The sequence below is a fragment of the Trachypithecus francoisi genome, unplaced genomic scaffold, assembly GCF_009764315.1.
Source record: "Trachypithecus francoisi isolate TF-2019V2 unplaced genomic scaffold, Tfra_2.0 Lachesis_group11, whole genome shotgun sequence".
Classification (NCBI taxonomy): Eukaryota; Metazoa; Chordata; class Mammalia; order Primates; family Cercopithecidae; genus Trachypithecus; species Trachypithecus francoisi.
This window is the reverse complement of record NW_022681456.1, coordinates 36,620,626-36,635,150: the sequence shown is the minus strand read 5'-3', so window position 1 is coordinate 36,635,150 and position 14,525 is coordinate 36,620,626. Positions and strand designations below refer to the sequence as shown.

At 37.7% G+C, this 14,525-nt stretch overlaps 1 protein-coding gene across 1 annotated transcript in view; it reads left to right on the top strand.

The window, feature by feature from the left end:
* CFAP54 (cilia and flagella associated protein 54) overlaps positions 1-14,525 on the top strand; it is a 373,684-nt gene that overhangs the window by 245,607 nt on the left and 113,552 nt on the right. Inside the window, exons 57-61 of the mRNA XM_033220975.1 lie at positions 664-819; positions 3,382-3,487; positions 4,404-4,497; positions 10,084-10,182; positions 11,009-11,150. Coding sequence (XP_033076866.1) covers positions 664-819; positions 3,382-3,487; positions 4,404-4,497; positions 10,084-10,182; positions 11,009-11,150 — 597 coding nt within the window. The remainder of the gene's footprint in view (positions 1-663; positions 820-3,381; positions 3,488-4,403; positions 4,498-10,083; positions 10,183-11,008; positions 11,151-14,525) is intronic.

Genomic DNA, 14,525 nt, shown 5'->3' with positions numbered 1-14,525 from the left:
CGTTTTTATCAAGTACCTAAGCACTTAGAAAATATTTGTTGAATAAGTGTCTGCCTGTCTGGCTCTGGGGTCACACAGATAAAGTCTAATGTCTCTTCCATACAATGGTTTTTTGAGTAAAAACATGTTAAATAATGATGGGGCCTAATAAAAATGTAGCATGTAGCCCTTGACCATCATGGGTTTGCTGTCTAGTGGAGATGACAAAAAACCAAAACAAAACACACAAAGCAAGTAACCACTATAATGCTTAATAGAAAGAAAATTACTGCCTGTTACTATTTGCAAATTTTATTGGGAACAACATAAAATTTCTGGGTGTTTCCCTATTAACAACCTCCTCTTAGCAGCATGAAAGTTGTAGTGTAGAGCATTGTGAAATTTTAGAAAGAAAGGATTTTGAGAGATTATCCTTCATTTAAAAAATAAGAAAACATGTTAGAAATGTATCAGAGAAAAAATTTCAAAGGGTTGTTACTGTAATTCATTGAAATACTGGGTATTATAAGTCTTTAAAACATTTATTGGATGCTAAAACCTGTAAAAACTACCAAAGTTCTTGATAGATTTCATTACTGTAAGAGCAGTCTGGTAACTTGGAGGCTTGTTATATAAACGCTGTGTATTGTATTGTTCTTCCCCACCCAACCGTTTTTCTTTTAGGACATACAGTGGCCAAGCAAGTATATTACAAGAATAAAAGGAAGGACCCCTCGAAGTGGTTACCTGCTCTTCGTCTGTTTGATGTGGCACTGAAGCTCTGTAGAACAACAGCAGTGGAGGAACATGAGGTGGAAGCTGAAATCCTTTTTCAGAAAGGTAAAATGCAGCTGGGGTTAGAACTATGATAAAATTTGTGGAATTCTTTTTTCTATTAACAACAGAATTCTTGAAAATTTGGTCCTTGACTATAAAAATTACAGACATACAAAGGGCTTAGAGATGGTTAACACAATGGTACCTCCACCAAATCCAGTCTTAGGTAAAAGAACACTGCTTATTTTAAGTTTATGTCTAGAAAGAAAAACGTACGACTACTTCATTTTGTTTACAATTATAATTGATTCTTCTTATACAAAATTTCATGTTTGACTGAAAAATGGCAGCATAGCCTTTTAGCTATAAATAATATTACTTAAATAATGTTTGGAAGACTTTTTTCTGCATCATTTCATTACTTAGCTAAACACTTTGGTTAATTTTTATAAATAAGAGATACACACTCATTGAAATTAAATAGCTACAGCATACCTATACTTATAACTTATATATAACACCTATTTATTTAATACATTTATATACTTTTATTGTGGCCATTTTACATCTGAGAAAAAGATGAGGATGACTGCTATGATTTACTGAGTGTCTGCTAGATGCTAGGTGCTGTATTGAATATGTTACATCTCATAGTGCTAATTCTTAAAATAGCTCTGCAAGGTAGGCATAACAAATCCCACTTGACGATGAGGAAAATTAGGTGAGGTCTGGTTAAGACACTTTCCGAAAGTCAACAGCCACTAAATGATAGTGCCCAGATGTGAGCTCAATGCTGGCCAGCTCTGTGCCCTTTCCACTGGCTGCATGAAAGCTGTGAATCCTTTCTGCAGTGATTATAGAAGTTTCCCTTCCTATCCTTGCTGCTACCCGTGTGCTCTGCTAGTGCCTACATTTTTTTTTTTTTTTTTGAGGCGGAGTCTCGCTCTGTTGCCCAGGCTGGAGTGCAGTGGCATGATCTTGGCTCGCTGCAACCTTCGCCTCCTGGGTCCAAGCAATTCTCCTTCCTCAGCCCCCTGAGTAACTGGGACCATAGGCAAGCGCCACCACACTTGGCTAATTTTTGTATTTTTAGCAGAGATGGGGTTTCACTATGTTGGCCAGGCTGATCTTGAACTCCTGACCTCAAGGTATCCACCAGCCTCGGCTTCCCAAAGTGCTGGGATTACAGGCATGAGCCACCAGGCCTGGCCTGCTAGTGCCTATATTTGAAGGCTGCAGCTCACCATGAGGACTGGGAGCTGCGAGGGCTAGCGCGTTTGCATTATCATAGACAGTTTTCAGCCATTTGCTGACTTTTTGGAATTTATTTTTTCTCCTTAGGTTTGTGTGTGTGTGTGTGTGTGTGTTTTTTTAATTTTAAAAGTGTTTTCAATCTATTTTTAACTGATGTAACAATTGTATATATTTATGGGGTATAGTGTGATGTTTTTGATACATATATATATTGTGGCATGATTCAATCAAGCTAATTAGCATATCCATCACTTCACATACTTATCTTTTTTTGTGGTGAAAGCGTTTAAAATCTGTAATTATTATTATAGTCACCATGTTGTACAATAGGTCTCCAGAACTTATTCCTCCCATTTAACTTAAACTTTGTACCCTTTGACCAATATCTCCCTATTTCCCTACCATCCCTGACTTTTTAAGATTCTTCAGTTAAGTGAGATCATGCAATATTTGTCTTTATGTACCTGGCTTATTTCACTGAGAATAAGACCCTCCAGGTTCATCCATGATGTCTGCAAATAACAGGATTTCTTTCTGTTTTATGGCTGAATAGTATTCCATTGTGTATATATATCACATTTTCTTTCTTTCTTTTTTTTTTTTTTTTGAGAGTAAGTCTCACTCTGTCACCCAGGCTGGAGTGCAGTGGTATGATCTCAGCTCACTGCAACCTCCACCTCCCAGGTTCAAGCGATTCTCCTGCCTCAACCTCCTGAGTAGCTGGAATTACAGGCATGCACCACCATGCCCGGCTAATTTTTGTATTTTTAGTAGAGATGGGGTTTCACCATGTTGGGCAGGCTGGTTTCAAACTCCTGACCTTGCGATCCACCTGCCTCAGCCTCCCAAAGTGCTGGGATTACAGGCATGAGCCACCACTCCCAGCCATATCACATTTTCTTTACCCATGCACCTGTTGAAGGGTACTTAGATTGATTCCATATCTTGTCTATTGTGAATAATGTGAATAATGCTACAATGAACATGAGAGGGTAGATGTTTTCTGATATCTGTGAAGGAGACAGGGGAAAGAGGAGAATGCATGTCAAAAAAGGGAATGTAAGATACAGGAGGAGGGAGAAGCATAAGGGAATGGAGAGAAAAGTTAGATGGGAAGATGGGAAGACCATTGTGCAGGGCAAGCCAAAGGAGGCTTGCCTCACGTTGCTTCCCGAACTCAGGGGAGGCCTGAGAGTTCTGAAGGAGGCGGCAATGGGTCTTTCCTTATTGGCTTACCTTCTGGAAGAAATAGACAGACATACAAAAGGACAGCACACCAAATGTTCTGAATTTCCAACATGAAATATTTGTTCTTAAGTTCTAAGTGCTAGAAAAAGGGAAAACCATCTTTGTATCTTTTTCTTCTTTCAGGCAAAATAGAACGTCAAATACTAATGGAAGAGAAATCTCCAAGTTTTCAACTTGAGAGTTTATATGAAGCTATACAACTAAGCCTGAAAAATGATCAAAACTCAGGGTAAAAGGATATTCCATTGTTGTAGCTGTGTGTGTTTGGCTTGAACCCTGTGTTCTGGTAGTATATTGACCACTCAAGGCTGGATTGATTGGGATGCCTTCTCAAAGTAGGGCTAGTTCATGGGGTCCATCTCAAGCTTGTTGCTCTTTGTTCTGACCGAAAGCCTCCTTTAAAATAATGGTAAATGACTGTCCTCATAGTGGCATATTGGCCTGTACCCAGATCTCCTGTCAGTCCCAGGATTGCTAGGGCCTCCTCAGGATGGCTGGCTTCTAAACTGGAAGATCCTTCCCTAAATGTGCAGTTGTGTCTAGAAGAGGTTCGTGTGGCTATTCACTCTGGTCATCAGGACCAGGACCGGTCAACGTAATTCTGTGTGAATATAACCTCAATATTGAGTAAGCCGCCTTTATTACAACGGCACTGATCCAGGTGCACTGATCCCCAGCTGACAGATTTGATAGTAAATACATAGACCTAACCCATACCAAGTCTCTGCTTTCGGCATTGCATAACTCTATGTGTTTCTTTCTATTTTAATTAGTGGAGGAGGATAGAGAGGGGCCTACATTTTCAAGGCAAAGTCCTCCAGCCCTGACCTTCACTTATTTAGTGTCTTGTGTGCTAGAATATTCCAGAATGGTCTTGATGCCAGGCTTCATGGCAGTTATAGCATGGAGTGTTGCCAGCACAGGACAAGGCAGAATGCTGAGCTCTCTTCAAGAACTTCCAATTTTAGTAGGGAGGAAGATGCTAGTATCTATGGTCAAAAGGGCTATGAAAAGAGGGGGTGTGTTTGTGACAGATGCTGGTTTTGCCAGTTTTTCCTTTCATCAGCTCAGAAATTGTTGGCAAATGATACCAATGATTATGCATGGTGAAGCTATTTAATAAGTACATTGCTATATCATTTTAGATTGATAAGAGACTCCTACCTAGAAATGGCTCTATTGTATCTTCATCTGAAGAAGCCAAAGATAAAAATTTCAGGATCACCGTTAACACTTAAGGTAAGAGTCTATTTTATTTGAAATTATGAGTTAATTGCCTTTGAGCTTGCTATTTTGGTAACACTGAGGCTGATTTTCCTATGTGGCTTGGAGAAATTAATTCATTGCTTTGTAGTTACACTTGTAACTATATGTTACAAAGAGATACCTCTTTGGACACTTTATATAGGGCTTTGGAAATTATTTTTATATACACATTTCTGCCTGTGAAAATGTTATCCATGAAATGTAAGAGTACATAAGTATATACTTAATATTAATATATAAATATACAGTTATATTTCATGGATAACATATAAATGCAGGGCAATGAGTGAGTCGTTAGTATTGATCAGGAAAATTCAAGAAATGACATATTGGTTAAACAGATGGACAAGTGAAGTTTTCAATACTGATATGGCCTGTAAATAGATTTCCTCTTGATGGAATCATTCATTCATTCATCACATATCTTTTTAGCATCTACTATGATCCAGGCACTCTTCCAGAGGAAGATATTAAAGCAGTGTCTAAAACAAACTTGGTCACTGTTCTCATGGAGCTTACCTTTCAGTAGAGGAAAACATAATAAACCAGTAAAGCGAAGGACGCCAGAGGAGGAAAGGTGGGAGGAAATGAGGGAGAAGGAGGGGAAGGGCGTGTATTAGTTCATTTTCACGCTGCTAATAAAGACATACCTAAGACTGAGTAATTATAAAGGAAAGAGGTTTAATGGACTCATGGTTCCATGTGCTGGGGAGGCCTCACAATCATGGTGGAAGGCGAAAATCACATCTTACATAGCAGACAAAGAAAGAATGAGAACCAAGTGAAAGGGGTTTCCCCTTATCAGACCATCAGATCTCCTGAGACTTATGCACCACCACGAGAACAGTATGGGAGAAACTGCCCCATGATTCAATTATCTCCCAACAGGTCTCTCCCACAATGTGTGGGAATTTTGGGAGCTACAATTCAAGATGAGATGTGGGTGAGGACACAGCCAAACCATGTCAGGGGGTGACTTAGGTAGTGAAATTTGGAGCTAGGAATAACTTGCATAGGTGGGATTTTCAATGAATGACCTGAGAATGGGGTGATGTTTGAAGTAGGATTTGATGGATGAGGAGGGACCCCAGCAAAGAGTTGCAGAGGGGTCGCGTCTTCTAACTAGAGCAGTGCTTCCAAACTAAGATGTGGAAACACCACTGAAAATCTTGTGAAATGACAGAATCTGATTCAGTAAATCAGGGATGGGCTCTGAGATTTGGCATTTCTAATGAGTCTCCCAGGTGATGCTGATGCTGCTGGTCTGTGGTTCACACATGAGGACCAAGGGTCTAGACTGAGGGAGATCCCAGAGGCAGGAATAATTTGGGTGGGTTTGAGGTATATGAACCCAGTAATTTTATTTTTTGTTTTTAAAATTTTAGTGGGCTTTTCTGTTTCATCCTTATTGAATAATCATTTCACCCTCCAAGAGATCTTTTCAGAAAATGTTGGAATCAAATCTTTAATTTTTGAGACAGCATAAACATGATTTAAAACCTTTAGGCAAATAGACTTTCAGTCAATTGAATTATTCATATGGCAGCTGCCTTAGGTAAATGGCCCCACTTTTTTTAATCGAAATAATTACAAACTAGAAAAAGTTACTTTTTGTTGTTTGATAAACATGTTTATTTCCAGTAACAGAAAAAAACCCTTGTTTTTATAGCAGGTGGCAATACAAATTAATAGGATGCTAGGATGATAATATATCACCTTTCTGGCCCTTACTAGAGAAGTGCTTATAATTAAGAACATAAAAAAGTTAGGATCTGAATGAAAACAGTAGTGTAACTCCTTACAATATGATCATTATTTTCTGTATGTTTTGACATAGTATAAATATTTTAGCAAGTCACAGAATTATTAGAAGCACAGAAAACAGCCAAAACCAATTTAAAAAATTCATGCAGACATATTCAGACCATGGTAATATAACATTTGAAATATGTCCTAATAAAGATAACACATTATAAGCCCTTAAAAGAAAGCACTATTGTTGCTCTTTTATGTAGTGTCCATATAGCAGAGTGACCACAGTACCTGTGTGAGTTTGAATCCTAGCTTCACAACTTCCTAGCTATGTAACTGAGGTCTTTTTAAGCCTAGTTTCCTCACCTGTGAAATGGAGATGAGGATCCTTACCTCTTAGAGTGGCTCTGAGAATTAAACAAGATAATGGACTTGTATATAATAAGTACTTATATAAATGGAAATATTATTTCTCATTATGTAACATCAGCTAAACATCTTTATTCTTCTTTCTATTTTGTTAATAGCAGGTGCCCAATAATGGATGGCTAAGTTGAATTGACTATTTCTTGAACATTCATTTATTTACTATGAGCCGAACACTTACTGAGGGCATAATGTATGCTAACCACTTTCTTTTCCTAAGGAGCACAGAGTCTAGCAAGAGAGATAAATAATTGTATTGCAATGTAACAAGGACTATAATCACAATTTGTCAAGGTGGAGAAGTGTGGTATATGAACGTTGCAATTTTTCTACATTCTTGCTAACACTTGTTATTGTCTACCTTTTTGATAGTACCCATGCTAGTAGGTATGAAGTGGTATCTCATTGTGGTTTTGATTTGCATTTCTCTGGTGGCTAATGATGCTGAGATCTTTTCATGTGCTTGTTGGCCATTTGTATATCTTCTTTGGGGAAATGTCTATTCAGATCTTTTGCCCATTTTTATTGGGTCATTTGTCTTTTTTCATCATTGAGCTTTGAGAGTTTTCTTTTTAAAAAATATATATATATTCTAGATACAAGCCCCCATGAGATAAATGATTTGCAAATATTTTCTCCTGGTTAGTGGCTTGTCCTTTCATATTGTTAGTAGTGTCTTTGGAGGTACAAAAGTTTTAAATTTTAATGAAGTCCAAATTGTCTTTTTTTCTTTTATAAGATTGTGTTTTTTTGTGGCATTTCTAGAACCCTTTGTCTAACTGCAGATGTTGAAGATTTTCTATGTTTTCTTCTAGAAGTTGTATAGTTTTAACTTTTACATTTAAGTCTATGATCCATTTTGAGTTAATACTTGTGTAGGGTGTGAGGTAAGATTCTAAATTCTAAATTCATCTTTTTGTCCATGAATATGCAGTTGTCTCAGTACCATTTGTTACAAAGACTATCCTTTTCTCATTGGATTGCTTTGGCACTTTTGTTGAAAATTAATTATATATGTAAATGTTTATTCCTGGATTTTCAATCCTGTTTCACTGACCTATAAGTCTACCTTTACTTGAGTGTCTACTGTCTTGGTTCCTGTAGCTTTTAGCAAATTTTGAAAGTGTAAAGTACATGTTTCAACTATATTCTTCTTTTTCAAAACTGTTTTGGCTACTTTGGCTCCTTTGCATTTCACTATCTATTTTAGGATCTGTTTGTCAATTTCTGCAAAAAAAAAAAAAACTAAGGACATTTTTGTCGTCATCTTAACAATATTAAGTCCCCTAATTAATGAATATGGACTGTCTCTTCATTTATTCTGATCTTAATTTTTTTCAACAAAGATATGTCTTTTTAGTGTACGAGTCTTACACATTTTTGTTGTTTATTTCTATTGTCAAGGGAATTTTTATTTTAGTTTTTAGATTGTTTATTGCTAGCATATAAAAATACAGTTGATTTGTATGTATTGAGTTTTGTATCCTGTGACCTTGCTAAACAGGTTTATTAATTTTAGTTGTGTTTGTGTGTCTGTTTGTGTATTCCTTTGGATTTTCTACGTATAGGATCATGTCTTCTGCAAACAAAGACACTTTACTTCTTCATTTCCAATCTACATGCATTCCACACCCCCTGCCTGGGTTTTCTTTCCTGTTTACATAACCTAGAATCTCCTGTGCAATGTCAAATATCTCCCCCAACTGGAAAATGCCCACCATATTGTTTCTCCACTCCAAATTTTTCTACGGTGGGCTCAAGCCCAACTTCCTCAATAAAGGTTTCCTTTCCATTCAAGATGACTTCTTTTTTCTTTAAATGCCTGGGTCACTAGTTGGTCTTACATTATAGTTATTTAATGTTGTTCTCTATTCTTCATTACATGCCTATTAGTCTTGTTTCCAGAATTTAAGTAGATAAATTACCCATGCTTATGTAGTCAGTAAGCTAGTAATTGTTACCCCAGATTAGTCCCATTGCAGCTAATGATTAGGATTTTTTGTTTGTTTGTTTGTTTTATCTTGGAATGGGGCTATATTGCTTAGATTTACCCATAGGCAGATCTCTCCAGGTGTCATCTTCTGCCAGGCTTAACGCTAGAGCTAGGCAAGGCCACATTTACGCCTTATACTTGTTGCTTTGGCATCAGCATTGTACACAGCCTTTCTTTTTCTCTGGGCCTCTTCTCGCCAGAAGTAAAAGAAATATACTTTTGTTATTGTTTGTTTTATTCTGCAGGTTCGTTGAAAATTAAAGAATTGGTCAAAATATGGGCATCAAAGAATTAGCACCCGTGGGGCTAATTGAATAGTTAGCTCCATCCAGATGATTTAAATCTTAAGAAACTACTACTACTTATTTTAGTTGTCTATCAAAATGTACAACAGATACTAGCTACTGGTGGACTAGCTACTTGTTCTGTTCACTTCTGTAGCATTGACTTTCTTATGTTTAAAAACTGAATGTATATGAAAAAATATATATATATTCTTTATTAAAGAAACCCCCATGGTAAAAAAAATCCTCAATCATTGTTTGTTTGTTTTGTTATTCTATGGAACTTTATGATAATACTATCTCTTTAGTATTTTTCTTAGCAGGAAATATGACAGCAAATACTGCCAAAAATCTTTAAGCAACGTTCTAATTTCTGACACTGTTACACAATATATTCAATTTATAGGTCTTCTATTATAATGGCACTTAATTTTACTTAAGATGCCATTTTTGGATGGGCACAGTGACTCACACCTGTAATCCCAGCACTTTGGAAGGTTCAGGTGGGCCAATCACCTGAGCTCAGGAGTTCAAGACCAGCCTAGGCAACATGGTGACACCTTGTTTCTATAAAAAATGCAAAAATTAGCTGGGTGTGGTGATGTATGCCTGTAGTCCCAGCTACTTGGGAGTCTGAGGCAGGAGAATTGTTTGAACCTGGGAGGCAGAGGTTGCAGTGAGCTGAGATCGTGTCATTGCACTCCAGCCTGTGTGACAGAGCAAGACTATGTCTCAAATATATATATATATATAATTTTTATTAACTTATTACACAAATAATGCAAACTCATTATAGAAAATTAGAAAAAAATGATAAGAATAATTTACCTTAAAATTTGGGATAACCACTGTTAATAATTTTCCCTGTATTTATGTACAGGGAATGTATGCGTGTACATATTTTTTAAAAAGAAGGATTGTACTTTTCATACAATTTTGTAACCTACACTTTTCTTTCCTCAATGTATTTTGAATATCTTTTCATGTCAATAGGTACGTTATTATCCTTAGTGACTACACAATATTTCACTAAAATGTCATCTTTAGAAGATGAGAAGAGTTATTACAAAACTTTATATCGTAACACATTTGCCATATTTTTAGCCTCCTCTCAGAAGAAGTAGCTCTGTTAAAGAAACATCAGCAAGTAAATTTGAAATGTACAGTTCATTAGCCTGGATTGCAATAAGAGCTGCTGCACAGGTTAGTGTGATTTTTGTTTAATCTTTCTTTTTACCGTCTTATCTGTATTCTCTGCCTTTAAGGAAAACAGTATACCCATAAAAGAGAAAGGAGTTAGGGTGTGGTATCTCATGCCTGTTATCCCAGCACTTTGGGAGGCTGAGGCAGGAGGATCACTTGAACCCAGGAGGTTGAGACCAGTCTGGACAACATAGTGAGAGCCTAGCTCTACAGAAAATTTAAAAATTAGCCGGGCATAATGGCATGCCTGTAGTCTCAGCTACATAGGAGGCTGAGGCAGAAGGATCGCTTGACTCTGGGAGGTCGAGGCTGCAGTGAGCTGAGATCTCACCACTGCACTCCAGGCTGGGCAACAGAGTGAGATCCTGTCTCAAAAGAAAACAAGAAAAAAAAATTACATTATTTGGGATTTGTGCCAATTATGTTTCTTTGGAAAGATTAGAAATACTAGTTATGTTTAGTGTTTTCAATCTCTGTATTAGCCAGACTTAGTTCCCTTTGTTTCACCTTTTCTCAGTGAAACTATTGGCAGATACACATGTGCACATATTTGACATTTTGGCAGATATCTGTTATAGCTAGGTAAGGTAGCTTATTTAAAGTGACTTATGCATTAATTAAATTGTCAACCCTAAATTATTTGTTTGACTATGATATATTCTACATGTCAGGGATCACATATTATTTTTTCAGGTTGTCCTTTTTTTCTTCCAATGTATATGGAATATTATTTTATGAATTCACTTTTTTCACATTATTTACCTAATAGATAATCTATGAATTAGAAAGCTTACATTTATAATTCTAATTTATGCATTAATTGTAGGTCAGTGAAGCTGTGCTGGCAATTAACTTACTTATTGGAAAGAAGACTACTAGAACCCATAAAGTTAACCAAGTGGCATTACCAAATATCCCAGAATTTGCTGCTCTGGATCTTTTGTCTTCGTATACAGATTATTTGCTTGGTATGTTTGGAGATTTACATATTATGCAAAAAACTGACATATGTAATATAGAATCAAGTTTCAAAGATTTAATTGTAATTTGTTGGCTTTTAGCTTAGATGGTGGTAATGTTTGGGGGTACTTCCAGGGGATCACAGGGGTTCTAGGGCCAAAATAGAGAGCCCTTAGCTCACTGCACATGTATACGTGTTAGTCACCTGCTGCATTTCAGATGCATGTTCTTGTAAAAAATGATATTTTACATGTTTCTTTTCCAGTTCACACATATCAAGTGGGACCTTTTTGCCTCTCTGATTCTTTAATCCAAAATCTACACTGACTCTCCCACTCTCATATGCCTCCCTCCTCTTTTCCTCAGTTATTTTGTATTTGTATGTATGTTTGATTGTATCTTTAAGCTCTTTCTCTCATTAAATTATCATCAGCTACCTGAGGGCAGGGTCTTCATCTATTCAATTTTCATCTACAGCAGATTGCACAGTGCTTGCACATAGCAGACATTCAATATCAACATTTGTTAAAAGAATTAATGAAAGAGGTTAGCAAAATTTAAACTTGACTGCAATACTGTTTATGTTTTTGCTTAGTTACTCCTTTGATAGTAAACTATAATATAAACCTCTATATCAGATAACTGGTAACAGGCATTTAACATTCATTTATGTGTTTTTCCATTATTTCACTCAAAAAACATTTATCGAGTGTTTGTTGTGTGCTAAGCACTTGGATAGGTGCTAAGAAGTAAGATACTAGTCTTACTTCCAGACTGGAATTTCACTAACATCCATCTCTAATTTTGCTTGGTGCTAGGTCAGCATTGAACCAAAGGAGAAGAGTTTTAACCTGACAGGGGTGGGAGTGATCATCCTAATACTTCTGGAATCACATCTGTAGACAGCGGCTTACTTTGCTGCATTGTTGGGTCAGCCTTAGTTAAAGTGTTAATGTCTAACGTCCCCCTCTTTGGCTCTTTACTGAAGCATTTGTGTCCCAAATTATTTTGTGAACTATTTTATAGATTTTTTTTTTTTTTTTTTACGCTGAAGCTTTGTTTTCTTATTTATCGTGCCTGGTAGAATTTTGCTTTATCGACTTTCTGAGCCACAGCCTGAACGTCGGACTGGGTGCTTGCTCTTCTTTAAGTTCCCCATAGACGGGTTCTCTGAGGACAAAGCCATTGACCCTACACAGGGCAGTCTGGCAGCCCACTTTTGCTTGACACTGTTTGGCAGCTCAATTTTCCCTGGTTCAGAATGCCAGGAAAGCATCCCTGTTAGAAGCACACATTATTGTACAGTATTAATAATCAAGAGACTTCAGTTGACATCCTAACTCTGCCAAACCATTTCATTTCTCTCAGCCTCGTTAGAGACTAATCTACTGTAGAATCTGAGGCTAGTTGCTCAGTCTCTTGTCTGTAGACTGAGAGATTAGTCAAAATCTTAGACGACAATTCAAACTTCCAGTATGGCTATTTCTTCTTCATACTGCCTCCTTATTACTTCTGAATGATGTGTCTACTTTATCCTAATCATTTCCTTGTGTTCTCCCAATTTTTAGGGCAGGGATGACCAAAAACCACCCTAAAACTCAGTGGCTTATGGCAACAGGAACTCATTCTTCCACTCAGCTCATGTGTTCTGCTTCAGGCTGTAGGTCGGGTTCAGGTGCACTCTTACGTACCATTTGTCGTAGGCCCAAGCTAAAGAGACAGTGGTTAGCTGGGGCATGATCTTCTCATGGTAGATACCAGAGCGAAAGAACCACAAAACAAATCACACAAATGCATTTAACGCCTCTCTTCACATCCCATCCCATTGGCCACAGCAAGTCATAGGGCCAAGTCCAGTATCAGTGAGCTAGGGAAATATACACTGCTTGAGCAGGAAGGGAGAGAGGCATGGATGTTTGCCAAATGATAATTGAAACTATCATGTATGACAAATTCAATGGCCAGTGGCTACCTGAGAAGAACCTCTGTATGGTTCAGAGGAGAGAACCATAGGAAAGACATGAAAAAGGTGCTGTGATTAATTAATGATTTCATCCGTGGGCACAGGGGAAAATGGCATCCTCTAAACCAAACCATGTTTGTTGATCCAGTTGAGTAGGTAGTCTTCATCTCAGTTTAATACTAGAACCTAAGCTTTCTTGTTCCGTGTCAGTGGCTTTCATAGCATATTACATTTTTTCAGTTTCCATTTTATATCATTAGCCCTTCTTTACTATTTTAACTATGAAATTACCAAATTTTAAAATCCAATCTGTTTTGCATTTTGCCTTGCCTTAAGAATAATAATTTTGCCCTCCAGTCCTTTCCTGGCAGGCTGATAATTAATTCATGCTGATGACTTCCTTCACTTCAGTGTTTGGGTTAGAAGGAGGTTCTGAATTCCCACTTGGTTGCCGCAAATACCCAGATGGCAATGAGGTTCATATTATAATGGCTTGCTAAAGGGCAAAATTCCTTAACAACAACAAATAAAACTTGTTTGATTTTCCTTGCATTAGCATAAATTAGCACCCAGCAAAAAACCTCCTCAGTAATCTTAGCTTTAAACAATACTAGCATTGATCTACACATGAGGTGATGAACAACATTTACTGTTATTGTATGCAGAGTACTGTACCAGATACTCATATTCAGAGAGAAGGAAGAATCAGAGAACACATCAAGGAAGCAGGTCTTACCTTCCATGAGCTTCTAGTCATGGGCAATCAGAACAGGCATATACCCTGAAATGATAGACAGTCATTTTTTGGCCAGGCGCAGTGGCTCATGCCTGTAATTCCAGCACTTTGGGAGGCTGAGGTGGGTGGATTATTTGAGGTCAGGAGTTTGAGACCACCCTGGGCAACATGGTGAAACCCCATCTCTACTAAAAATACAAAAATTAGCTGGGTGTGTTGGTGCACACCTGTAGTCCAACTACTCAGGAGGGTGAGACAGGAGAATCGCTTGAACCCAGAAGGCAGAGGTTGCAGTGAGCTGAGATCGCACCATGGCACTCCAGCCTCAGTGACAAAGTAAGACTGTCTCGAAAAATAAAATATAAAAAACAAAATTCATCTTTTGAGCATAATAGGCTGGGGGCAGTGGGTTACGGCTATAATCCCAGCACTTTGGAAGGCCAAGACAGGTGAATCACTTGAGGCCAGGCGTTCAAGACCAGCCTGGCCAACATGGCAAAACCTGATCTCTACTAAAAACACAAAAATCAGCCGGGAATGGTAGTGGGCACCTGTAATCCCAGCTACTAGGGAGGCTGAGGCAGGATAATAGGTTGAACCTGGGAGGCAGAGGTTGCAGTGAGCCGAGATCGCGCCACTGCATTCCAGCCTGGGTGACACAGTGAGACTCTATCTCAAAAAACA